Consider the following 27978-nt stretch of genomic DNA (forward strand, 5'->3'; position numbering starts at 1 on the left):
CTAATGTCAAAACATGTCGATTTAATTATCGCAATCTTCACTTTGGACGAGGAAGAATATATTATAGAATATTGAGCAACGCTGGAGGATATTTCCAGTTGAGTTTTACTTTTTTTTTTTAACCCGAGCTCTCCAGAGCCGCTTTCCAGACTTGGGCCCCACACGACTCAGACGAAACCGAGTGTTTCCTGTGTCGAATGGAAACACTGGGACGAACCTCCTCCTCCTTGCGTATCCATGGTAACAAGCTCGTCCAGAGTTGCAACTTCCACAAGTTTGAATGTTTGACTCTGGGGGGTTTTGATAGTCGACTGTGGCTCCACGAGGAGACGGCAGTGTGATCTCCAGACACTTAAAAGGACATTTTCTCGACAACACTCCAATAACTATCGCCCATATTTACAGAAGAGTGTGTTTCCTTTACGTGTTCCTTGAGTCAGAGGCCTATACATCCACACCTGTGGTCAACATTTCTCCACCCATGATAAAAACCGCCTTGGCAAAGCCACAACCTCGCCCTCCTGACTTAAATGAGGCCAAAGTCCTTTTATGTGGCCTTCCCAAACTACCACCAGCCATTCTTTATACTGCCGTTCAAACACAGACTACAGATATTAAATCATGCACACGTGGCCACACACACACACACACACACACACACACCACCAACGACTTTTGCTCGCTTTAGTATGTTTTTTTAAAGATGAATATTGTAGATTAGATGATTTGTAATACAACAACTGACATGTGCTTCTGTTGTTTAAGTGTTTTCTTTATCGTTTACATTTTCGGGGTTTGGATATCTCCTCGATTAACAGACGAAGAAATGTAACCGTGTAGCGAAGGTCCTTCAAAATCGGCCTCCTATTTTTTTTAACCAGTTTTCCTTCTATGTTAGCACCATTACTCCTACATTCAAGTCGTTAAACTATACGTCTTCCCATCGTATATTGTCTTTAATTGATCGCCAAAAATATATAGGCTACTTAAAAAAAAAAAAACAAGTAAAAAGTAGGCTGCTCATTATGCAGTATGACCCATTTCACCGGGTTATAATTATACAGCGGTGCGTTAACGTGCACCCGGAAAGTAGCACATCAACGAGTCCACCAAGAGGAGCACGCAGCACAAGCCTTATGTGAGGGCTTCCCCCGCACTGCACGGGCACGTTCAAGCCGACAACGACAAACAAAACTAGCGCGCGCGCACGGTTTTCCAGAGAGCGAGAGAGAGAGAGAGAGAGAGAGAGAGAGGCTGTCTGGTCGCTTCCGGCTTCAGACGCACAGACAAACAGCGCTTTACTACGAGCACAGTGGTGTCGAGCAGCACACATGACTGACAACAGAAAACCTCCCCAAGCAACTATGTATCTGGCGAGGCCGCCGACAGGCTTTGAAGTTGTTGTTTTTTCCTGAGAGAAAAGACTCTTTTTGTTTTTGTTTTAAATCTTCCTTTTTCTTCTTCTTCTGTGGAGGAGGTGGATTTTTTACTTTCGTCTTTTTCTTTTTGGTGAGCGTCGAACAAGTTCGTTTGTATAAAAAAAAAAAAAAAAGAAGAAGAAAAGAAGAAGAAGAAGAAGAAAAAAAAAAAAACCAAAACCCAACTCAAGAGGAGCACGTTGTGTTTCTGGTGCACAAGGAGCCGGGTCGTTGCGTGTTCGGACACCGACCGAGAAGAGCCATCCTCTCGGTGTGTATCTGTAATATCAGACTCATAAAAGTGAACCCTAAAGAACCCTTAGAGAGGACGGGACGGCGCGGAGGTAAGACACCGCACATGGGAAGGGGGGGAGTTTATTACACTGTAATACCAACCACCATGGTCTCTGCTGGAGATGGAGAGGTAACTGAGAAAAGTTGTCAGGTTGCAGGCCTCTAGTCAGGCGTTCAGTAGCTTTTAATTCTTATTTTCAATTAAAGAAATGTGCATTAAGTATTCGTAGAGGTGATGTGATCTTCTTGAGACTTAGAGTTACTTCTTTAATATATTGTTTTGTGATTACAGATGCACTCATTTTTTAAATTGCAGCTGCTTTCCAATGAGGTACAGCACTGTGTAATAACATTTACTATCAGCTACATCACTAAGATAAGCAGGATGATTTCAAACACCTTCCCCAAATCCATTCATGTGGATGCTTCCAACAATTGTAGGTCACACAATTGTATTTATGCTCAAGACATGAAACTCAAATATTGATATCCAAACCATTTTTTTCTTTTTTAAATCTCCAACTTTTGTACACATTTGCTCTTCAGCTATTACTGAATGTTTTGTAAATCACTGATTGCTCAGCATTAATTGAGACAGATGGAGGCGACAACACATTGGTCACACTTTGAGCTTAATTGAATATTTACCCAAGCTTGCAACCAGACAGAGGGACAGGAACACAGCACTCGCTTCATATCAGCATTAGATAATAAGACTGCGTTTGGTCAGAGGTTGTTTCTCGGGACGCAACTTTCATCATTCAGCTTAGTCGGTTGAGCATTTCCTCCAGCGATGGATTAATTGTTTGGTCAATAAAATGTCAGATAACGGTTAAAAACAAGCTTGTGTTGTTCAAACCTTAAACAATATTCAGTTACGGGGATGTAAAAGAAAAACTTAAGAACATCTTTGCATTGGAAATGATGGATCTGTCAATGTTTTGCTTAGAAAAGTAGTTTCTATAGTTGCCAATTAACCGACTAATCGATTAATCGACTAATTGTGGATGCTCTAGTTCTATCTAATTGTGTTTATACGCCTCTCGAGGCCCTCTTCAGGCCGCGTTCCCTTCGGGCAAGTCAAAGCACGAAGCGTGGTTCTTTGCTCAAAGTTTCCTGGAAAGCTCCGTTGAAGTATATTAAATAACAGATATAGGGCAGCAGGTTTTTGGGGGATAATTTAGGGTGTTAAATACCTGACCAAAAAAGCCACATTATAATGACGCAAAAAGTCATATTAAAATCCGAAATTACCACAGATTAGACCTGCTCATTGATGTGTAACATTCCCTACAATGACCCAATAGAGATAGAAAATGGATTTATTGAGATGAAATGTATTGGTAATGTCAACATTGTTGATAATAACAAGCACATACAACTCAAATGCCACAGAAAATCTAAACATTGGAAAATGCTTAAATTTATCACAGAAGTATACATACAAACATGCTTTATTCGTATAGACTATTTAACTATTGCATTACAGTAAACATGCTACATTGTGGCTATATATTTTGACCCACTGTACAGCTGCGACAGCAAACCTGAGTAAAAGATCTGACTCATCGTATTGTACCGTCACATTTCCCTCCCTCCTGCCATCTGCTTTTTTTGAATTTCAAGGAACCACCAGCATCGGCATCTTTAAAACTTTGCCTCCGCTGAGTTGTGCTCAAGAGTTCTGTACGTGGGTTTATTGCCCACTCGCGTAGGCAAGTGGACAGTTTGAACACTCAAGCGGTCCCACTCAACCTGACACGAGGCCGCGCTGAAACACAGACACATATCGGACTCATCGCAGCCAGCGTTTGTGTGCTAAACGCTGTATTTAATTTTTTAAAAAAAAGAATAATCATCATCGTGGCAAAACAGCTCAGTGCAAAAGTCATTTTCAGAGCCGCGATTTGCATCTTAAATGGGTACCGCTCATGAATAACCCCTGCGTGTTTTCCTCCTGTGACACATCTTTTGGACACATTATCCGTGAGAGAGGCAGAGACGAGTGGGTGTCAGAGTGGGATCACGGAGACGAAATGTGTTGCGTAAAGGGCCTTTTGTGTTTTCGTCCCTGAGAGATCTACTGCGTTTGTTTTTAAGCAGGTCGTGGTGCAGGGGATGTCCTCGTCCTGTTCAGGCCTTCTCTCTCGTGAAGCCACTTTAAATGCGAGCCCCACATTTAAAAAAGTGTTGAATCATCGGGGTTTACCTATTTTGAAAAAATGTTGTTTACCTTTTTTTTCAAAAGGAGTCGAGTCTGAAAACTGTCCTTTAGTGCAAAGAGAGAAAAAAAAAGTCGTCTTTTGGGATGCAGCTAACCTTATGTTCAACGTGCAGCGTGAAGCTTCATTACAGCAGCCGAGCCCGTTTCACTGAAAGTAAATCCGCTACTTCTGCATGAAAGAGTCAGAATAGACAACCGAACCAAAATAGCCCCGTAAACACCTCACTCTTTCCCTCCTCGCTCTCCTGTTTTTCTCTCTTGGTCCTTGTTCCTGCACTGTGTGCTTTCCTCCCCTCCTCTCTCTCTCTCTCTCTCTCTCTCTCTCTGTCTGTCATGGTATTGACTCTGAGGCTTGGATCATGCTGTTTTCACTGAAACGTTAAGTGTCCAATGAGCAGAGAGAAGTGATTATGCAGTGTGGGAAAAAAACGTTGCTAAGTAAACTACTCAAGAGGGAAGCCATTAAGAGTGTGTCCTGCCTCTTTCTCTCTTAACTGCGTCACTCCCCGACAAGGAAATCCCATGTTTACCCCCGTCGTTCGTGGCCTGACGTCTCAAAACTATCTGGAAAACACATCCCAGGGCTCAGCACACAATGACAAGAATACCTGTGTGCTTGAATGGGCTCCGGAGCGGGAACAGCTGCCCCGTTTACAGATGTTGGAGCTTCAGTTTGTTTTTTTTGGGCCGTTCTGCAAGTCAGAAGTCATCACATGGGTTGAAAAAATGTCAGAAATGTTACACACACATACATATATTTCATACTTTATTCATTCCGAAGGGAGTTCTTGTGCAAGTGATACTAACACAAAGTGTTCAGTAAAATAAGTAAAGTGAAGTTATATTGTGCATGATATTTAAAACGTAATAAAAAGTACATTCGCACATCATATATTGAAAGTAAAACTGCACAATGTTGAAAAAGTAACATTGCATAGTCTTGCTGTTATTGTTCTCAGTGTTACTTCGATATTTATGTGTAAAACGATCTAAAATGACATCTAAAATATATATTAGAGAAAAAATAAGAAGATTTGCCTGTAGTTCAGACACCAGTAATTATCTCACATGTTATACAAAGCAGACAGTAAGTCATCTGGAGTTGAGGGCATCGCTACATTGTGGCCTTTTTTCTAAGGCTTGAAAGTGACAATGAGTCCAAACATGTCCGGCGTTTGTGAAATTGGAGATTTCTGCAAGCGTTGCTTCAGTTTTGACGACACCACGTAGTCACCTCCCCGTTGCACAGCGAGGCCTTTTTGCATACCGCTTATTTTCGGTTGTCCCTACCTGTTTGGAGCCGGACGTGAGGTCACATGTTGCCCTTGTTTCCGAGTGGGAACTCCACATTAAATGAAGGATGATTGACATTTGGCTGTGTTGTGAGTGGAGGAGCCCAAGGGTCCATCTAAATCACCCCCGAAAACAGCTGTCTTTAGAGGAGTTCCCCTTCCAGCCGTCTTGGTTCAGGAGCTAAAATCACCTCCTTTGGTTTCATGAAGGAGTTTTCCTACACGAGTAGTAGACCCGTGTCGTGTTGCACAGCTAAATAAAGCCCAGTTCCAGTTTATTTTCAATAAAAAAATGTATCATAAGACAACTTTTTCCTTTTTCCAAGTAAGAATATTTGGACATAAGAACAAGTTAGTCTCCTGTGACATGATAATAACTAAACAACGTCAATCAATCTGGATACAAGACCAACAACGTGCTGCAGTGAACACGCTGTCTGTGTTTTGCAGAGCGAGAGAGAGGAAAAAGAAGAAGAGAAGCCCTCATTGTTTGACTCTGGGTGTCACACGTCTTTTATTTTATTTTGTCAAGGAGGTTCCACAGCTGAACTGTTTCTCCCACTTTCCAGCTCTCCTCCTCCTGTGTCCTCTGCTGCCACTATTACCCTCTCTTCCTCCTGCCCTTTTTTTTTTTTATTATTCTCCCTTTCTGAGTGTGTCATCGCATCTCCATCTTTTCGGCCTCTTTCTCCACGCCGCACCGCCCTCATTTCTCTCCCACAAAGAATGGCGCTTTAATGAAGCTCAATTTCAAACAAACAGCGGGAATCGAGAGAAATGTCGTCGCGGTTTCGGTCCGGCCGGACTGCTGCTCCTCTTAGGACAAAAGACGAGTGAAAAGGTTCCTACAGTTAGATATGTGAGACTCTTTTTAAGTGTAGATTTATTTACTAGACTGAGAGGTGGATCTCTCTGTCTGTAAGTATGTCTGTTCGTCTGTCTGTCTCTCTGTTTGTCTGTCTGCCTGTCTCTCTGTCTGTCTGTCTCTCTATTTGTCTGTCTGTCTGTAAGTATGTCTGTTTGTTTGTCTGTCTGTCTGCCTCTCTGTTTGTCTGTCTGCCTGTCTGTCTGTCTGTCTCTCTGTTTGTCTGTCTGTCTGTCTGTCTCTCTATTTGTCTGTCTGTCTGTAAGTATGTCTGTCTGTCTCTCTATTTGTCTGTCTGTCTGTATGTCTGTCTCTCTGTTTGTCTGTCTCTCTATTTGTCTGTCTGTCTGTAAGTATGTCTGTCTGCCTCTCTGTTTGTCTGTCTGCCTGTCTGTCTGTCTGTCTCTCTGTTTGTCTGTCTGTCTGTCTGTCTGTCTGTCTCTCTATTTGTCTGTCTGTCTGTAAGTATGTCTGTCTGTCTCTCTATTTGTCTGTCTGTCTGTATGTCTGTCTCTCTGTTTGTCTGTCTCTCTATTTGTCTGTCTGTCTGTAAGTATGTCTGTCTGTCTCTCTATTTGTCTGTCTGTCTGTATGTCTGTCTCTCTGTTTGTCTGTCTCTCTATTTGTCTGTCTGTCTGTAAGTATGTCTGTCTGTCTCTCTATTTGTCTGTCTGTCTGTATGTCTGTCTCTCTGTTTGTCTGTCTGTCTGTAAGTATGTCTGTCTGTCTCTCTATTTGTCTGTCTGTCTGTATGTCTGTCTCTCTGTTTGTCTGTCTCTCTATTTGTCTGTCTGTCTGTAAGTATGTCTGTCTGTCTCTCTGTTTGTCTGTCTGTGTGTCTGTCTCTCTATCTGTCTGTCTCTCTGTCTTTCTGTTTCTCTGTCTGTCTGTCTCTCTATCTGTCTGTCTCTCTGTTTTTAGTGTTAATCCCAGCTGGAACAATGAGATATTTTGTGCTAGTTAACAACAGCACTACATGAATAATTTTCTTTGTCCGTGATGACGCAGTTAGGGATGGAGAAATGTAATTTCCAGTGTCTTTTATTGACTTGTTTTCTCGTTTCCCAGCAGTGTGGATCTGCTGACTGACTGCTGACTGCTTGCTGACTGCTGACCGAATGCGGACGACACACTGAGCGCTGTTCTCCAGACCTTCGCTCCGGGGCACACTGTCAGATGTGTACCCAGCACTCGAAGCCCCTGGCCTGGCCGCGGGGATGGCAGCCTCTGCCCTGAACCTGAACGGCCTCGGAGTCATGAACAGGTCGGTGTTTGCCTTCTTTTTTCTTCTCCTTCGCCACATTTGGGCTTGTGTTGCTTTTAGGCCACGCCGCTTTCCTCGAGAGTTGGAGAGGAAATGCATACTTTAAAAAAACGTGTACGGTCGGTATTGTTTGTCGCAGCTGGGGAACCTGTTCGACCGGACGGTTCGGATTGCTTTTTATTTGTTATACATTTACGAAACTATTCAATTAAATTACCTCTAATTACTTTCCCGTGCTTGTTATCAGACATTTTATTATGTCATACTCGCCTTATGTAAGTGTCTGATATATATATACACTCACTCCCAGCTACTGACTGATACTTCTGGGTGTGTGTTTTTTTTTTTTTTTTTTTTTACTGGAAAGAGGCCAGTAAATGCAACACATAGCTATAGCCTGAACACACATAAATCGTCTAACCCTCTCCTCTGCGCAGCAGCAACCAGTTTCACACCCAGCCAGGCTCCTCTAGCGCCACCTCTCGATCTAGAACCGGCCCCGTCGGTCGACCTGTGCTGCCGGTTCCCGATCGGAGCACCTACTCTCAGTTACTGGTTGGCGGAGCGCCGGGTGGAGGAGGTCTCTACAGCCCAACCAGCCCGAAGGTAATGACGACATCTGAAAACACCGATCACGTTTATTTCTAAAAGTTCACTGAAACTGCCCCCAAAAAAATGTGTGTTTTATTCACACTGCAGTGAGTGAAGATCCAACTCAGTGTGAATTAAATGGCAAAAAGCATATATTTGATATTCTACATAATAAGGACATCAGAGTTGGTATTTTCCCTGATTAAGTGGTCGAAAAACATGTCTCCAACATGATTCATCATAACATGCAGTCTAATGATATTAATAATGCTTATAATTAGTTAGTAATCAAAGAGTGTAAATAGACACATCAGAAGCATTAGAGAAGTGAAAGAGGAACTAAAATGCGACAGTGTCATTTCTTCCCCCGTGCTTTAAATAGACAATACATGTTTACTTGTGTTACTGTTTCAGTGGGTTTTTAGCATTTATGGTAATGTACTTATCTCTTGTGGTTTAAGTTTGATTATTGTGCTTGATACTGAAGTAACTGGAAATCTTAAGGAGACAATTCTATTTCTTTGTACTCATTTTCTCTCTAATAAATTAAATTAAAAACAACTTTTCCATCCATCTTCTCCACAAAAATGCAATAAAAATGAACTAAAAGCCATAAGATAAAGTCCACATGGCATTTTCACATGTTAATTATCATCCCCCCCCCCACCCGTCTTGTTTGTGTGTCCGCTCCCAGACGAGTCCTCGGACCCTGGGTCGAACCTTTGTCTTCCCCCCGTCGTCCTCGCTCTCCCCCAGCCCCGTCCACCTCGCTCGCTCCCCATCCCCGCGGAGCCCCGAGCTCCTGGGGGTCAACGTGGGCCAGAGGGTCCGACGACTGAGCTCGCCCGGCGGTGAGGAGAGAGGGGAAGGAGAGGGGCAGGAGGAGAGGGCAGGGGAGACGGCCGAAGGAGAGAGGAGGGAGGAAAGGAGACGCCAGGCGCAGCTGCTGCAGATACACAGAGAGCTGCAGAACGTTGAGGTGATTCTTACGTGTTCTTCTCTGTCTTGATCTAGGAACGCTAGATCAAACTCTGAAGAATTTACGACTTAATTATAAATCGGCTGGGCACGTCAGAACAATGACGGTGAGAACTGTACTCTCACTCTGCTTCGTTTGATTCCTAAAACGCTGCAATTACTCAATCTGTGAAAGCTGAGCGGAGCTAAATGCAGAAGAGGGAGAAAAAAAAAAAATAATCTCTTTCATTTTTACAAAGATGGAAAATTGGACTTTGAGTTATTGTCATTCTGAGAAAAAGAGGCTTTTAATGTTAAATTATCATCTTGAATAATCTCTCAGCCTCTCAAATTAGCCTTTCCTGCCATGATCGTCCATCATCCCTAAACTCAGATTATAATCTCTCCGTTAATCAAGTTTGTGAGTCCATGTGACGAGTTACTAATGTTTAATCAATTGATTAAACTAAAGATAGACAGGTTCAGACTACTTGGAATTTTAACCCACATGTGTACTCTGCAGACTTTAGTGAATTTAATGCCAAATATTGAGAAATTCTTGAGATATCCTTCCCTTTTTCTTTTGAATTGTCATGACATTGACAATGCACCAAAGTAAATGTGTGTATAGTTAAACCAAGGAAACCAAACTGCAGTTTCATTCAAGCCTTTATCTTCTCTGTCTTCCAGGTCCGGGGAAAAGTGGGCATTTTTGAGGCCCACATTTCCGGAATTCGTGCCCAAGTGCTCAACACTGAGCTCCAGCGAAGCCCTCGCTCTCCACGACGGTCGACCAGCCAAACCCCTTCTCACCCCGGCCAACCAGACGCAGCCCTCGAATGCCCAATGACTCACCCGCGAGAGAGTAGAGCTCTCTGCGTTGTCCAAAATGGAAGAGAAAGGGAGGAAGAAACTACAGAGGGAGAAGGGAGAGACAGAGGAAGGAAAGAAGATGAAAGGGACAACAGTGCTACAAAAACAAACACAGAGAACAAGACACCGATGGGTCAAAATGGCTGCCGTTCGGAAACAACAGCGCAAACTCCCGGCTTAGACGCAGCGTCTGTCGTTCGGGGTTCCCTTGAGACATTAAACCCGGTTGCAACGACAGACGGAGAGAAGAAAGGGGGAGAAAAAGACGGAGGGGAGGTAGAAAACGGACCGATGTCGGGAGACGAAAGAGAACGGACAGAGAGAGAAGTGCGAGAGGAGAGAGAGGACCGGTCGTGTCTTGAGATGCCGCTCCAGACTGAGGTTAACCCGGAAATCGACGCTTCTCCTCTGACTCAAAGCATGGAGAGCCTCCCTTGTTTGACGGACACTGATCACACCACAAACCACTCTCCTTGCGTCCCTCCCTCCATCCCTGCGGTCATCATCACTGACCACGGTCTGGAAAGCCAGCCTCCCACTTCTGAAGGCCCCGGCTCAGACCAGGGATTCGGCTGCAGCCCGAGCTCGAGCCCTGTCCCCGGGCCGAACTTCTCCACCCACTCCCTCAGGAAGCTGTCGTCCTCTTCGGCCTCCTCGGCCGGTTTCTCCTCGTCCTGGGAAGAGTCGGAGGAGGACATTTCGAGTGATACGGAGAAAGGGGAGCAGCTTCTCGACCCGGCAGTGCTTACGTCTCAACAGAAAGCAGTAAGTGCGGTGTGTGTGTGTGTGTGTGGATTGCCAAATATCCTTCTCAAAGGGAAAGGATTGACATGAAATCATGTGTTGACAGTCATGGCCGACGGTGTCACGCCGGAGCACTAATGAAAGAACCCAAATGCACGACCCGAGGCAGAGAGTAAAGTTCACAAGGATTCCTTTATTGATAAAGGTAATATTGCAACAGGATAGAGTCTCTGGAGAAGGACCGCCGAAGGTTCTCCCGATGTAACTGGGGAGGGACTGAGGCCGGTCGGCAAGGCTCTGACCCGCTGTGGTGAGAGCAGCTGTCTCACTCAGGGGAGAGTAGAATCGTCAACGTAAACAGTCCAGGGTCATTCACAGGAAGGCAGTCAAACTCGGCAGAGGTACAGGTAGGGATCGGGCTTACTAGGAAACGAAGGGACGTCGGAATCAGAACAGGATATCAGGCAGGAAAAACGCTGGTAAGTTGACTCACAGGTGAAGAAAAACAAACTGGCAACGAGACAAGTGAAGCACAGAGTATATATATATATATATATACACACTGGGAGGGGAGTTAACGAGACACAGGTGAAACACATCAGGGCAGGGAGAGGTAATCACATATGAGGAAGTAAAGACAGCAGACATGACACAGGAGGATGATTTCAAAGTAAAACAGGAAGTGACAAGACAACAAGAATAAAAGCACTACCGTCTAGTGACGGTTGTGACACCCGGAGGATAAAGCCGTCCCCATGACAGGTCAAATGTTTCATCTATCCTGTGAAATATCTCTCCAAGGATTTAATTAAAGTGTATTTTATTTGCTAACAGTCTACACTGAGACGGTGGAACTTGGCATGTCTAGAATTTGAAATACTCGGAGAACGTTGACAAAGACGAGTGAACTGGTGATTTGGCAACTAATCTCTCCAGATCTGGGAAAGAGAAACTGTCTATGGGTCTCAGTTAATGATGGTGCCTCAAAAAGTGTGTGTGTGTGTGTGTGTGTGTGTGTGTGTGTGTGTGTGTGTGTGTGTGTGTGTGTGTATGTTCCAATGGGCCTGTGCATGTTGCTGGGTGCTCCTGTGTCAAATTGGCCAGAGCTCGCTGCCTGAGTAATGGTTGACATTCACAGCAACAAAGCTAGCTCTGTGCCCCAACCTGTGTGTGTGTGTGTGTGTGTGTGTGTGTGTGTGCAGGGGTGTTATTAGTGTGAGGGTAACGTGAGGGTGTAAGTGTGTGTTTTAGAGAGAGAGAGACAGAGAGAGAGAGAGAGAGAGAGAGCGAGAGAGGACAAGGGTAATTGAAAAAAGGGAAAGCAAGAGAATCTGCCAGTCACACACTTAGGCATTTGGACGACATTCAAAGACGTTTGTTTGTTTGTGTGTGTGTGTGTGTGTGTGTGTGTAGGTGTGTGTGTGGGTGTGTTTTGGTTTGTAGGATGAGTTCATGGGGCCATTTCACTTCTGCTTTGAAACACGATGTAACGAAGGATTGTATAACTGATTATATGCCAGTGTTTCTGAAACAATGACCCAGAAGTGTTTTTTTTTTAGGACTTCAAACTGCAAAAAGAACAATATTTTCTTGTGGCTTAAAGAAGGACGCGCTCATCGTGTTGACTTCTTATCAGCTGAACCGTCTAGAATCATCTAAGAGCTCTAAAGCAAAGAGTGATTTAATACTCATCACCCTGCAGACACATTTCTCATCGTTCAAACCAAATATTCCATGTTTGCTTTCATTGGGAGAGGCAGCAGCAGAAATAAATGCAATATTCTTTGTTCTGACTCCAGGTCAGGTTTTACCCATTTAATCGAATGACCCCTCCCTAAACGAATGACCCCGGCTCTCTCAGGTGACATGGGTTCCAAAAACTATTTGTTTAAATGAATTTGGCTGATCGGATTTGAATAGTGTTTGTGTTGCTCTTTGCATATTTGTGGTCATTCAGTTCATCGTTCAAGCCGGTGCCGGCACCGAAGCTGAAGGTTGAAGCTGACCGAGGGCTAAAAGTCTGGATTACCCACAAAGACGTCAAACGCGCTGGTCATTCAAGCTCTCGTCGTTAGACCCGTCGCAGTTTTTAAGGAAAAAGTCGGCGTAATAATGTATGCAGGAGGCGAACATGCAGCGACACATACAGCGTGCTTGGGAGTTGTGTGGGAGGTGTGTAGGAAAGAGGAGAGAAGTGATACTGAGAGAGGAGAGAGAGAGAGAGAGAAGCATGGGAGGATAAGTTGTGAAAATGTGCGCTGCAGACTAGCCAGGTCCCTTCTTCTCATTGCTATCGACTTGACTTTGTTTGTCATGTGACACTGAACGCTGCACTTATAAGTGTGGCTCTGAGAAATATATATATATACCAATAGGACTCCCCCCTCCACCGTAGTTTTAACTCGTCATCAATGCTCCTTTGTGTTGCACACCCAAGCAAGCGTGACATTTCAATTTCCACACATCTGCTCGGGCCGTGGTCGTCAAGCTTTTTGGATTATATCAACTCGTTCTTTTTTTTTTTGAAGAGCGTTACGCGCTTTAAAGCAAGTAGAGGCTGGAAGCGGAGCAGAGCCATATATAGACACTGTTTGGCTGATCTTTTGGCTGCTGGGCATCTCTCCAAGGCTGGAAGGCACAAATGTACTGACGGTATTTCAATGGTAATTTGGCAGGAAAAAATAGGGCACCTGCAACAGATTGGCATTGTTTTTTTTCATATTTTTTCTTTAGAAACTTCAGTTCAGTTCTAAAGTCGGCCAGCGGCAAGAGTTGAAACCCGGTCGTTTGTTCTTTTACCTTTTAAGCATCAGCTCCACACCCATCAGAGACTGATTATATGAAACTTCGTGGAGATGCATGAAAAAAGCAAAACACTTTGCCAAGAAGATATCCAGAGACTTAAAACTTGCCGAGTAGCATTAACACTTAATATGAATTCAATCACCTTCGATGTCTTAGTTTAACAATCAATCATCAGCCGAATGATCAGAAGATGAATGCCTCACTAACTTTGTTAACGGGTAAATTGTTTGACTTATTCATGAAGCACAAAATGCCAAACATGCGCAGGCTCTCGTTTATTCATTATGATGATTAACTTCTATTCTCTGATTTATTTCACGATGTGATGAATGAAAGAAACAAAGAGATCTGAAATGTCTTTCATCTTTTATGACATTTTATATTCTCCTTAACAAAAATATACTTGCCGGCAAAACTTGGCGGAAGCGACTCTTAAAACCTGTACATCGTATCGGAAAACAAAAATGATGTTTCAGCAGAAAGATCGATGAAAGAAACCCCCAAACTAGCGAAGCAGAACAACGGAGGCCTCGCCACGAGTGATGCAGGAGGCGCATCACCGTCGGCACACATTTATATACACTTGTTGTTGTGCGCTAATATGCATCCATTATATAAACAGATGTGTCTTTTGGAATGCGGACTGCACCCAATGCTGAGAAACACACGCACGCACGCACGCACACACATATATCTGCATATAACGCAGACACACCCTCTGCACACAGCACATTGCCGCACAGTCACTGTTTTCCTCTAACTGCCATGCTATGCTGTCACTAATGTCACACTGACTCACATCCCTTTTTCTTTTTTTTTTTTCGTGGTCCCTTTTTCTTTTGCGACCCGAACATGAATCTTCACTCGTTGATCCGACTGTGAATGTGAGCTCATCTCCAACCGACACAACAAAAGACTGTTTGTTTTTGGACTGGAAGAAAACACTTGAAAAAATGTTATGTCCTGAACTGTAACTCGAGTGGGTCGGCACACACACACACACACGCACACACACACACACACACACAGTGTTTGCACTGCAGTGGAAAATCTTCGCTACCACAGCGGCCGGTTGCCTAGCAACCCTGTGACGTCAAACCGAGTTTCCCTCTCACAGCTGTGTGTGTGCGTGTGTCCGTGTGTGTGTGTGTGTGTTACAGAGTGCTCGCTTGGTTTATTGCGAGACGGGAACCACCGGTCAATTCTTCATTTGGTGTTTCTGTGTGAGTTTGCTGGTATATGTACCATATACCCCCCCCCCCACTCTCTCGCCCCAGTTAATGAGGAGTGAGGTCGGCCTGCAGTGACCGAGGCTGAGTGTCTATTAGTAGCATGGGATCCAGTGCAAGGGAAGTGTGGTTTCACATGGTTTCAGAGCTGTCAGAGACACACTGGGGGAACCCTGAGTGCAAAGTGTTTGTGCAGAAACACGGGTTGCGTAACTTTAACGTTTTTACACACGTATACATCCGAGTCGCCGCATATTAAACACGACCTCGGTCATTCTGCTCGTCAGTGAGCAAAAACTTGTTTCATTTCGAGCGCCTCAGAGTTGCGGCTCGATCTGAAGTGAGATGTGCTTTTCAATGTTCCACACGGTGACCTCCTTATCGCACTGCAGTCTGTAGATACTGCATAACTGAACCGCCACATCACAAACATCTCACCACGGTTTTTTTTTCTTCTTTCTTCTTCTTCTTCTTTTAGGTGTCCATTGTTCTCGCCTCGATGTAGCCGTCACTTTTTTTTGTTTTGTTTTGTTGTTGCAAAAAATTATTTTCCACTCGTCAGCCTTGGTTGCTGACGGATTTATCGTGCACCCTCCAAGCATCTAACACGCCCTGTTTAGCCTGCATCGCCCTCCATGCAGCTTCATGTTGTCTGCATGCGTTTGCGCGTGTGTTCTTCTAAACTTTGCAGGCTTAAGGCGGTAGCAATATTTGTATCTGCATGGGGGACCTTGTGGTGAGCGATATCAGGCTTGTTGTTTCCTAAGCACTTCTCTGTTGACAACAGAGGCCAGCATCAGTGTTTCCCCTGCTGCTGCTGCTGCTGCACACGACACATTCGTAACCCAGAGTTACCCTCTTCTCGACACTTTCATTCCTCCCTACGCATGCAAACGCTTGACATCTAGGTTGGCCCTACGTTACACACACACACAAAAAAACAAAAAACAGCTATACGTTTCCTCACATCTGTATGCGCGGCGACGCCCGTTTCAATGACGCGCGTGACAGTTCAACGGACGACTGTGTCGCGTTCATCTGCAGACGTTGAAGAACCCGATGCACATTCGTGGACGATGATATTTCGACGGGCCGATGTAAACTCTTTGCCTCGGGGCTTCTTTTATTTTGCTCTTTCTGTAGTTTACGGAGGGCAAGGCCTCTTTTTTCTTTCTTTCTTTTGTTTGTAGTCAGCGGCGGATGTGGAAAATACTGTCGCTGAGGCAAGCGGCAACCCCCCCCCCACTTCCTGTCTGCAAGAAGTTCCTTCTCTTACCATTTCCTCTCTCTCTCTCTCTATCTCAATGGAAACTTTGCTGTTTTTCCTGCTCTCCTCTTGTCATCCAACTGGTCTGGGAATAGAGATAGGAGGGACAGACAGAGACCGTCGGAGAGCAACGAGCCAGAAAAGGATGAGAGAGGCTGACTTTAAAATTGTATCCCAGTTTTTGGGTTCATGTCAAATTTCTTTTGCAGTTTAAGTCCATTATAAAAATTAAAAAAAACAGTAGTATATTCCCCTAAATTCAATCAGGTGCTCTCATTGGCTAGCTGGATTCAGCTGTAAAAACAAGGCGGCCTTTTTTCTTCTGCAATCTTTTGAGCATCCGAACCTCACAGCTGAAGCAGCACATTTCGAAAATGTTTCCACAACCGCATACATTTATTTATTTGTTTACCCAAATCACCCCTGTTCGCACAATTGTTGTAACTTTCCACGGGTGTCTGTTATCTACATGTCACACGTTTGGACTCACAAAAGGCCCGAAGTCGTCCAGCTGTGAGATTATTGTTTCACGAGCTTTCATGGCAACGTTTTTTACTTAACAGATGTTACAGGCGGACGCTTCACGAACTCACCGTGAAGAACGCCGTTTCCTTTTTCGTCTGTTGCTGCTCGTGTTGTAACCTCTGTCACAATCTGTGTGCACGTGCACGTGCACGCAAACTCAACAGTATATAATACTAGGACGAAAAGAAACGGTGTATGAAATGTAAATGCTTTGTCCTCGCAGCCTGTCCATTTTCCCAGTACTCGGTGTGCGTTCACACTTACACACCCACTCACACACACACACACACACACACATGCACACACTTAGCTCCGTCTGTGTCTTTCGAATGCTCTGACCTGTGTGGAGATTTGCGTGTCCTGATGATGTTTGTCCCCTGTTTTGCCAATCAAATGATGCACAATTGTTTTATCTCCACACACACACACACGCACACGCATGTGTAAATCTCGTGGGGCATGCATAGAAAGAGGAGCATGCGAGCCCGAGGTGCTTTGTTTCTTAAAAGCGCTGCAGGAGAGCTGAACCGGTTGCCCCGTCTGACAGAAAGCCCCGTCGGCCACAATGTGGTCCGCGTGGCTGTATTCAGTGTGGAGCGTTGTTGTGTCAGTGGGAGCCATCTTTATCATTACCTTCATCCTCCTCCGCACCAGCCACCTTCAGGTACCGTCGCCCCGTGCGGAGCAGAGTGTTGCTTATATTTCCAGCGCCGTCGTGTCGACTGATCACAGGAGGCTTTTCCTCTATGGATTTAGTCCTTGTTTAGGGATGTTTGACAGCTCAGCTTTCAGGAGTTTGGATTTAATTGAGCAATAAGATATCCGGTAATAAGTGTAGTCATTTTTATTTCATTACACATAAATCAAACTTCTCCTCCTCCTCTCCTCCTCCTCCTGATTGTATTTTAATGTCTCGAGCTCCTAAATCGACACACTTTGACAACGTCTGTTATTACTCACACATGAGATAGACCAGACCTTTTCTTCTTTTCTCTCTTCGTCTCTTGCCCTCAGCAACTCACACACACACACACACACACACGCCAGCTGTAAGTGGGCAACGTGGGCGATGGATGACCGTCTTGAGTTGACAGAGTAAGTGCAGACCCTGGCTTCTTACCAAGCTGTAGTCTGATACTCTCGCGCTCTCTGCTAACTGGCCAAAGATGGTAGAAATAATTGAGGAGGGGGAACAAACATGAGGTTTGACTTTTTCTTACCTTTCTGGTGGCCTGACAAGCTTTGTCTGTATTGTGTTCATCTGTAAGTAGAAGCCAGGAAGATGTGGATCTAGTGTGGATCTACTAAGTAGATCAGAGAGCAAAATACAATATAACGGAGAGTTTTATCTTCAACCTCGTGTTTGAAGACTGCGAATGTTCCCGGTCGTACCTTCACATGGAGATTATTGTTCTGTCAACACTTTAAATGAGTTGACTCTTCCACCATTGTGTTTTCGTACGAGCTTCAGCAAAGGACACAATCATTTCAAAGGATTTCATGTCCAATAAATCTAATTCGGTAGACTTCTAGAAATATTCAACTTTGCGATCAAAACTTTCCGGTTGTTGCACCTTCAAAAGGCAAATGGAAATAATCCTGATTAAATCCTCTGTGACAGTCATTCAGCTGACCTGCCCCTGCGGTTAGTTTCCACCATGTGATCTGTGTGTGTGTGTGTGTGTGTGTTTTTTAAACTTTTTTCAGAGTTTTTTTATTCTCTCTCTCCTTCAGTGGTGCAGAGAAATAACCCTTCATGTGACTCTTCACCTCCTCAGACAGAAAGAGAGAGAAAGAAAGAGAGAGTGTGTGTTTCTGAAGGTGTGTGTGTGTGTGTGTGTGTGTGTGTGTGCGTGTGTCTAACCATAGATAGTCATAATATCAGTTGATGGATTTTCATCAGGTCCAGATTATGTGACGTGGGTTATATATCTCCTTCTATGGTCCTCTTCTCTCTTATCTTCTCCGTCCTCCTCCTCTCATCTCTCCTCTTCTTTGGTTATTCGTAGACATAATATTATTTCTCCTGTGTGTGTGAGCTCACATCGTTCACGTTTATGTGGCACCTTGATATGGAATTTCAGTATAACACAATATGCCTATCACTAACCAGATGTGATGATTTAGGAGTTCTTTTGGTTTTTTTTTACATCCATCACAATACAAAGCCGAGCATTGTTCAAACCCACAGAACATCTGGAGTTTTTCCATCTGATGTAATGCTGCAGGCATATTCCACGAATACGTTATTCAATAAGAATATGATTTACTGTAGCTCCAATGAGGTGTTGCCAAATAAGTGTGGAGTGGAATGTACTCATGGGAGAATCAAGAAAAGTAACTTGTGTAAGCTCATCTCCATATTTAAATGGGTCACGTACTTATTCAGTAAACATCGCAGGTAACGTAACGTTTAGAGAGTTTAACAGTCAGATATTAATGTGTCAGCTCGCTGCACTGAACTTAAATCCGTCTGAAAACTGTTGTTGTTGAAAACAACTCGCAGTGTGTGTTTGTCTGCATGTGTCCCCGTTTGTCAATGGGTTTGTTTTAGTGTGTGTGTTTGTGTGTGTGTGTGTGTGTGTGTGTGTGTGTGTGTATGTGGCAGGATTCCCGCAGTTCAATGCCTCTGCCAGGGACAGGGAGAGACCTTGGAGAAAGTATGTGTGTGTGCGTGTGTGTGTGTGTGTGCGTGTGTGCGTGTGTTTGTGTTACCAGGGGAAACCCCGGCTTGATCCTGCAGAGTTTAGTTAAAATGTCCTAAAACAGCAGAGAAAAAGGAAAAAAAAGAGTGTGTGGGAGTGGGGAGTGCCAGGGATGCCCCACAGTGTGTGTGTGTGTGTGTGTGTGTGTGTGTGTGTGTGTGTGTGTGTGTGTGTGTGTGTGTGTGTGCGTGCGTGCATGCAAGACTTAAGGCTATTCAACAAAAAAGCGCTCGATCAGCCAAAAGAGAACTTGATCTCTGGGTGATTTTAAAGCGCCATCTGAAGGAGCGAGCGCTTATTACGCTTCCCTAAGATCTCTCAAGTTCACACAGAGCCAGTAAACGCCGCATCGCACCGTCGTCACATGTCAGTTTAGTCTAAACGCGTGTACGGACCAATGATACGTATGAAAACACAGAAAACGCCTTGTTGGTGAAACCTCATTCTGAAGGATAATCACTCTGTGCTGCGTTTGTGTGTTGTAGCACAAGTCTTGGAAGAAGATTAAGAACATGGTCCACTGGTCACCGTTTGTCATGTCCTTCAAGAAGAAATATCCCTGGATACAACTGGCTGGGCATGCAGGTATGTGGACCCATCACACAGGACTTAGTTAACACCAATAACACACACACAAGAAGATGTGAGTCAATACATTAGTCTGTCTTTGTTAGTGTGTGTGTGTTTGTGTGTGTGCGTGCTTGGATGGTTAGCAACGGGGGTTTTGGAAACATCGGGCGATGCTCGGTGACATGGCAGTTAGAGCTACTCCCGGGGACTGTGTCGTAACACCCTCTGCAGCTGCTTCACAGTTATTGTGTGTCCTTTGACAGGGAGCTTCAAGGCGGGAGCCAACGGACGCATATTAAAAGTAAGACGCTCCTTCGCACCCTTCTCACCCTTCTCACCTTGTCTGTCATTATAGAAGTTGATGTCGATGCATTCGGGTTGAATGAGGTGCCACACATGAAAAAGTTGCATCCCTATTGAAGTGACAATAGCTTGTTTTCCTCTAGAAACACTGTGACTGTGAGCAGCGCTGCTTGTCCCTCCTCATGCGGGACGTGCTGCGCCCGTACGTCCCCGGTTACCACGGAGACGTAGAGAAGGACGGACAGAAATACAACCAGATGGAGGATCTGCTGGCCGAGTTTGACTTCCCCTGTGTGATGGACTGCAAGATGGGAGTGAGGTGAGAAGCCACGTGACTCGAGTCTGTACGTCGTTTCCTGAGGCCGCAGCGCTTCAAGCCACAGTGCCGCCCCGGAGATGTTTTTTTTTTTTTTTTTTTTACTGACGGGTTTTTACGTCGGAACGATTGCATCAGGATTTTTTACGTTACCCCTTTTTGTTTTCTGTTCGGTTTCTTTAAAAACCCGAACGATCGTCTCACCAGATCTTAGCACTTAGCAGCTGAAGAGACGTCTTCTTCACACCTTCGCATTCACCCTCTCTCCTCCTCATCTCCACCTCATCCTCCTACCTTCTTCTTCTTCTTCGATCTCCTTTCGCCGCTTCACACTCCTTCTTTCTTCTTTTTTTTTTACTTCAGGACCTACCTTGAGGAAGAGCTGACCAAGGCTCGTAAGAAACCCTCGCCGAGACCCGACATGTATCAGAAGATGGTCGAGGTGGATCCTGAGGCGCCCACGCCGGAGGAAATCCGCCAGAAAGTGGTGTCCAAACCCAGATACATGCAGTGGAGAGAGACCATTAGCTCAACAGCCACCCTGGGATTCAGGATAGAGGGAGTCAAGGTAAGACTCACATAGAGAAAGGTGTGTGTGTGTGTGTGTGTGTGTGTGGCCTTCCTTCCTTCTTTTCTTCCAGTCTTCTGTGTGTGTGTGTGCGTGTGTGAGAGGAGGGGCGTCCTTCAAGGTCATGATCTAACTTCCTGTTTTGAACAGAAACTTCCTGTGAAGTATACGTTTGTGCATGTGATCCTTTGTCACACATGAGGCCTGTCCATGGCAGCTCTCTATGCCTTGGCATCTGGCACTGACATTGTACACAAACACACTCTCACACACACACACACACACACACACACACACACACACACACACACACACACACGCGCACACACACACAAATCTCTGCTGTCTATATTTGAGGGTTGTGGCTATATAAGGACATTTGCGGCCTCCCGGTGGTCTGTTGCCATGACACTGAGGGTTATCCCCAGAAACAGAGATATGCGTGCGCGCGTGTGTGTGTGTGTGTGTGTGAAGAAATAAAAAGTGTGGATGTGCAGTTCATGTACAGTTCAACCGTGTTTTGTAAATATACATCTGTGTAAATGAGTCTATTATATAGATTGTATGACCTCATATGTATGTGAAAAGTTTAATTAAGTGTGTGTGTGTGTGTGTGTGTGTGTGTGCGTGTGTGTGTGAACGAGAAAGAGACCTAGCTGTAAGACATGAACCTTAAAGGGAAATGTAGTTGTGTCTCCAAATAGTATCTCGTTGCCCGGCAACCAGCAGAGTAAGTAACACTCATTTATTTGACTCTGAAACAACTGGTTGGTAACCACAGCTGGTTTTCTGGAAGCTACTTAACTGTGCAAGCCACCAAAAAGAGCGCTGGGCTTTACAACTTCCTGTTTGGTCAGGCGAAGCCATGAGGCCCAAAATACTTACGTTGGTTAAGAGACGTCAGTAAATCTGCAAATATATATATATATGTATATTTAACTTAAATCAACTTCCCAGTAAAAACAGTAAAAAGCCCGTATTTAAATCATTAGGTCCTAAAAGTAAACAGTATCCAGCATTATTTTCCACTTATGGTTCCAGTTAAGCAAAAGCTTGAAGATCTCCAGGTAATTTTCATCTTCATGACCTTTGTTAGTAAAAAAAAAAAAAGTTTTGTCTTCATGCACCACTTCGAAACTTTTTTAGGAATTGAAAGGAGCCTCGCCTCCAGCGCTGTATCCAGTTCTCTTTATACATCAATGTACTATTGTTACCACTGTACATGCTGGTTTTAATAGTCCTACTACTTCTGGGAGTACATTAAATGTGCTATGCTCTGCTGGTTTGCTTGATTATTTGCTTTTTGTGACACTTACCAAAACAAGTAACTCTGGGAAACCTGCGATGGCCATTTTTTGACTATTTTCTAAAAAATGAAAGAATGTAATAAAACAAGTGTTTCTTTATATGGCTCTGCTTGGCAAAACACTCAAAGACCTTTCCCTGCTTTAACTCACGGGCTAAATCTCTAAAAATATCTTCCCTTCCTTTCCTCCCCTCATTGTTTGTTCTGCTTTTCTCGTCCATCCTCTCCTCGGCTCCTAACGCTTCCTCGCTTCCCTGCCCTCTGCTTCACTCCCGCCCCTCCCATCTCCACAAAGAAGCCTGGAAGTAGATAAACTAAATAGAAACTATCATTTACGTCTATTTACTTTGGTTGCTCATAGAAAAAAAAAAGAAGAAACATTCCCACACGTAAAACCTCGGCACCATTTCTCATGCACACTTACACAAACACACATATACAGCATGTATGTCAATACATGGTGAATTAAGAGGAATCTTTGTTTGTTTTTCTCAGTGTTTTTTGCAGGAATGTGGATTTTTCAGGGGTGACTGTGGTTTGCATGTTCCACATTTTATCACAAGTGTGTTCTGCTCTTGGTTTAGGTGGTCTTGACTGCCAGTACAACTAAACCTAACGTTTCCTCTCCTCTCCTCTCCTCTCCTCCTCTCTAGAAGGAGGACGGGACGGTGAACAGAGATTTTAAGAAGACAAAGACAAGAGACCAAGTTACTGCAGCCTTCCATGACTTTGTCAAAGGAAATAAGGACATACTGGTGAGTGCGTTTGTAGTGTGTGTGTGTGAGTGTGTGTGTGTGTGTGTGTGTGTGTGTGTCAATAGCGTTGCTCACTGAAAGGAAGAGGAAACCACCTGAGGAATTTAATTTAATTACATTTTTTAAGATGACATTTAAAAGTTTGACAGCAACGATGTGATTGGCTTAAGGGAACTAGTGCAGAATCCGGTTGGTTAATTTAAAAGTGAACGCCCACAATCGGCTGAGAGAGAGAGAGAGAGAGAGATTTGTGGGTAAAACTGAGTGAACGAAAATGAAAAGCTTGTTTTTTTTTTTTGTCTCTCCCCAGAACAGTTATCTAAGCAGGCTGAAGGAAATCAGAGACACTCTGGAGGTCTCCCCATTCTTCAAAACCCACGAGGTAACGTTTGTGCAACTGGTTTGTGTTTGTAGTACTGGGCTCAGTTCAGGATGTGGCAATGTCCTCGTATTCTCAACAGCGTGCAGCGTAGCCTTTAAATTAAGTCCCAATTAATGAAATGACTTAAAGTGCACGTTACGTCCCAGTCCTGGTTAACGTGTACTTTGTGTCACCGTGCATTCAAATTGTAATTGATTTATTACGTAATTAAGTGTCATTTAGTGACACTAACGCACTCGAGCGAACACACCAGTGCACGCACAGGGTAACAGGTTCTCGTCATTGAAATTGGACAACGCGTGCACACATACAAACTAACACACTTAGCAGACATAAATGCAAGAAGTCGTATCAAGAGGTTGTAACAAAACAGGAAGTGAGATCATGTTTTTTTTTTTTTGAAGGGACACAAACACTAGTTTCCTGTTTTCTCCGCCGTCCCATTGTCTCTGCAGGTGATCGGCAGCTCCTTGTTATTCGTTCACGACAGCAAGGGAAGGGCCAAAGTCTGGATGATTGATTTTGGGAAAACCACACCTCTCTCCGAAGGGGACGAGCTGACGCACCGAGCACTGTGGGTAGAGGGCAACAGAGAAGACGGTTACCTTTCTGGACTCGATAGTTTGTCGGACATCATTTCAACCATGTGGAACTCTGAGACTTGAGGTCTCAGAGCTCAAAAAGAAAGAAAATCCAAGTGAACATTTGGACACGCAACCACCACATCCATTCATTCTTCCTTTCTCCCAGGAACACTTCCTCAAGGATTCCTTGTCCTCATGTCGGAGCACCGCATAACAATGCGTTGGCCAAACCCATTCATGGACGCAACTTTGCTATTAATATCGCGCGGATTTCAGTTTCTTTCTCTTTCCCGATTATTTCCTACCTTTTTACTTAAGGAAAAACAGCAGATTGCTTTCATCCAAACCGAAGTGGAAAGGCTGGTGATATTTAATATTTTTGTTATAAAACAGATTCTATAAAAAGACCAAAAACAGTGATGTGTTTGTTTGTCTCGATATTTATCCATTCTGTCTGTGGCTCTCAGCCCCGAGCCCATTTGTTTTCCTGCTGAAGACGTACATTATTTAAAGATGGATTATATATATGTGAATACACAAAATCATTTTCTAAAACAGCTGCGCACTGTTGCTTTTGACAAACATTACTCAAACAGGAGGAAATTGTTGTGTTTTGTTCAGGCGTATTTTCAGACGCGGATTAATACACGTCTGGTGTGCTCGTGAACGTTTGGGATTCATCAAACCCAACGGTGCCCATGTTGATTGTAATGGATGAACAGTGCGACAGTAACAATGTGGCTCATTAGGAGCAGGAAACTACATCAGTTTTGGTCTTTTTTTGTGGGATGTGTTGATATTAAAAATAAAGAGATGAAGAAGATATCTCCAAAATGATCATTTAAAGTCACTATGTGTGGAATTTGAACATTTCTGACTTTGATGATAAATAAAAAGACACTTTCAGGGCCTGATCAGACAGAGGACGTTTTGGCAGGTGTTTTTGTTGTTGCTGCAGTTAAAAAAAGAAAGCAGCGCGAAAGCAGCGCGAAAGCTGCGCGAAAGCTGCGCGAAAGCAGCGCGAAAGCTGCGGTTCACTTACATTGAAACCACTTCAGCAGAAAGCTACTAAATTGTGCCGTCTGTCTGTTCAGGGCCTGAAGACGCTGTCATCACGTCAGCATTGTACATGTAGTGGCTTTAAAACATGCATGTTATTTGACTTTAAAGGTCTCGTTAAACAGTTATACTCATTTGTAACTTAGGTCTATCTCCATTAAGTTAGATTGCATATCTTCTTAAGTATATTTGAACTCAATTTTATTTGGATTTCTCAGCACATTGGTCCTTTCTTTTAAAAATAATCTGCACGTGATACTATTTCCACTGCTAGAGGTTGTTCGGTTGAGTGTGTTTACAGTGGAAAACAAAACTAGTCTTTTAGCGGTTTTTTTAACCTCAGTTTAATAAGTCGTACTCAGAATTCAGACACTGTAAGTTGGTCACGTTTCCTCCACAATAACCTGGCAATTATGTAGAGCTAAATTATTCAGGTCAGAGTAGTTGTACTATGTTATGGAGGGTATTGTTTCATATGTAACATATTTGCAGCCAACATGGCGTCCATGGTACTTGCCTGGACAAACACTTCCCACCCTTCTCACACTTTCGTTGGGATTGTTCACATTGTACAATGAGATTTATTATGTTTGATGTAGTTTTTTTTTGTTAACATTATTTTGTGTACTGAAATCCTGTGGAACACTTACAGCCATGAACAATCGTATTTAAGCTATACAGTGCCTTGACATTACAAAGCCAAGTCAGACAACTGAAAATGTGTTCCTATTTTAAACGTTATGACTTTTATCCTAGTCTTAACTGTTTCAGTGCGTAGTCTCGGGGTGCATGTTTTATTATCCTCTTAAAGTTTGGGCTTAATTTGTATTTCATCCTGTTTTTATTTATGACATTATGTTATGTTTTTTTTTTTGGTGAAAGGAATACTGTGACGTTTTGAATTTTGGGCTGTTACGTTGCTTCGTCTTCAAGCATGTGTTACAGTATGAGTGAAAGTCAGGCAAAAACATCGGACATGTCGATAGAAAAGACGGACGGTGTTCAGAACACATTCATTTAGAAAGGGGTCGGGAAAAATAATAAAGGAGGGAAAAAAACATGTCTCGTAAATGTAACCGGTTCTTGATGAACAATAAAAACTAAATAGTATGTAGAATTCAGTCTACCATATATTTAAAATGCAACGGTTTTCATTGATGTTTGCAGTGGCAGTAGACTTGCAGAAAGAGACTGATTATAATTCCACGCAGTGCCTTTTTAAAGAAGTAGTTCAACATTTTGGGAAATATGTATGCTTATTAGCTTTTTTTGCATTAAACAAGATGATTGACACCTCTCTCGTGCCTCTGCGCTGAATGTGAAGCAGCTGGTTTAACTTAGCTTAGCATTAAGACTGATTGATTGATTAAACATTCAAGATATAATGTGATATATAATATATTCTGCGCTTGATTACATTTCCATTGTTGTACATTTCCATTGTTGTCTTTAACCGCGGTCATACTTGGTCAACAAGGTTTTCAGTGATAGCCACGTTTCCTCCACAGTGACCTGACAATTATGTGGAGCTAAATTATCCAGATCACACTAGTTTCAGTATGTTATGGAAGGCGTTGTGTCGTATTTTGGGAAATATGTAGAGAGAAGAGAGAAGGTTTTCTTGATTAAACATTCAGGATGTAATGTGTTAATTAGTGAACTTCACGGTCGGGGGTCGGCAGATTCCAATACCTTTGCTCAGAGGCTAGCTGTTTTGACGTAATGCTAAGCTAAGCTAACCAGCTGCTGTAGGATGATCTTTAGCGTTGCAGCACCTTTCCCGAAATGTAAAACTATTCCTCTGAGCTATTGCTTATGCTCCCTAATGTGCACTTATAGGGTTGTTTGCTAGTAGTTGACATATTGTTCTGGTTTATGTATTTATTTGGATTGTTCCTTTAAAAAAAAAAGTGTGTGTATTTGGTGAAGAAGAAAAAAAAAGTGTGACTTTGGGGATCATCGAGGTCGGAGGTCGGTAAATCGCGGTTCAGAGCATTTTCTCCAGGACACAACCTCTGGTCCTGACCTGACAAAGCCCACAGGGAACCACTCTGCTGCGGCGCGGCCACATCGATCGCTCTGTTTGCATGCAGGTCATTTGCCTTTCAAATCCCACCCGTCCACAACGAGCAGCAGCATCCGGAGCGGAAAAGAAATGATGAGGTCGTGAATCAGGGAGACACTGCGCAGATGTGATTTTTTTTTAAAAATAATTTATTTTAGATGGAGGTCAGAGTGGAAGGTGAATCATTTAGTAATTGTTGAACACGCGGCTCCGACTTTACACTTTTCACAAGATGTTTTGCATTTTTCTTACTCGTCGTTCCGTTTGTGCACTTTTGTTTGAAGTGATCATTTCTTATAGATGTTATGACTAAAACGTTCCACACACAATGCTCTTTGCGTTTGGAAAATCCCCCACATTATAAAAGTGATTAGTATCCTTGAGCCTTACAGCAAGGGTTCACTCTTCAATGCCTTATGTGGAAGAAAAAAACTGTTGTTGTAAACCCACATTTGACTATTTCCACTCTGCAGGCAGTTTGACAGACATGTGTTCACTTAAGAGGACAAATGAGCTCATTTAATCTGGGAAAGAAATGATAACCTCCTTTGGAAAAACATGAGCTGTGTAGTGTGGATCTGTGGTGCACTCTGCTGCTACTTTAATGTCACTGCAGATAGACGATCACCTAAAAATGATAAAGTCAGAACCAACATTTGCATTAAGAGAGTGGATTTTATTAGACATTTGTGGAACACAGTTATTGTGACGTCCATGTACCATATACTTATAACGCGCTATGGTCTGCTTATATCATTGTGTATTTATAGTTATGAGCACTGATACATATTAATAATGCTTTATAACAATAATTATAACACATTATGATGCACTATATAAATACTTATACGTTCATGTTTTGTAATAATTTACTGGTTTCTCAGACTTTTTTTTCGCAAGGATCATTGGGTATTATAATTCCCATTGTTGCATTACATTATAATATTTTTTAGAATGCATTATAATCACTGTTATGATGCATTGTATTGTGATTATGAGTTACTCTAAGTGGTCATT

At 43.4% G+C, this 27978-nt stretch overlaps 1 protein-coding gene across 8 annotated transcripts; it reads left to right on the forward strand.

Moving 5' to 3' along the window:
• The first annotated feature begins 1224 nt into the window (after window positions 1–1224).
• itpkb (inositol-trisphosphate 3-kinase B) lies at window positions 1225–26193 on the forward strand. 8 transcript variants are annotated; one of them, XM_034527844.1, is made up of 13 exons: window positions 1543–1762; window positions 7162–7357; window positions 7795–7963; window positions 8643–8927; window positions 9596–10543; window positions 10629–10727; window positions 19539–19638; window positions 19887–19924; window positions 20070–20245; window positions 20606–20810; window positions 22770–22871; window positions 23182–23253; window positions 23709–26193. In XM_034527844.1, the coding sequence occupies exons 2-13, from the start codon at window positions 7311–7313 to the stop codon at window positions 23916–23918; spliced, it is 2451 nt and encodes an 816-aa protein (XP_034383735.1). In that variant the 5' UTR covers window positions 1543–1762; window positions 7162–7310; the 3' UTR covers window positions 23919–26193. The 8 variants fall into 8 exon arrangements, with proteins under 8 accessions (XP_034383741.1, XP_034383735.1, XP_034383739.1 ...); XM_034527848.1 differs by having other exon boundaries at window positions 7798–7963; XM_034527845.1 differs by having other exon boundaries at window positions 7165–7357.
• The last annotated feature ends 1785 nt before the right edge of the window (window positions 26194–27978 follow it).

Source organism: Cyclopterus lumpus, chromosome 24 (assembly GCF_009769545.1).
Source record: "Cyclopterus lumpus isolate fCycLum1 chromosome 24, fCycLum1.pri, whole genome shotgun sequence".
NCBI classification, from domain to species: domain Eukaryota; kingdom Metazoa; phylum Chordata; class Actinopteri; order Perciformes; family Cyclopteridae; genus Cyclopterus; species Cyclopterus lumpus.

Coding starts and splice junctions, on each gene's coding strand:
- itpkb (XM_034527844.1), top strand. CDS start 7,311: ATGGCAGCCTCTGCCCTGAACCTGAACGGCCTCGGAGTCATGAACAG. Junction 20,246..20,605: donor GACTGCAAGATGGGAGTGAG/GTGAGAAGCCAC, acceptor TTTTTACTTCAG/GACCTACCTTGAGGAAGAGC. Junction 22,872..23,181: donor AAGGAAATAAGGACATACTG/GTGAGTGCGTTT, acceptor GTCTCTCCCCAG/AACAGTTATCTAAGCAGGCT.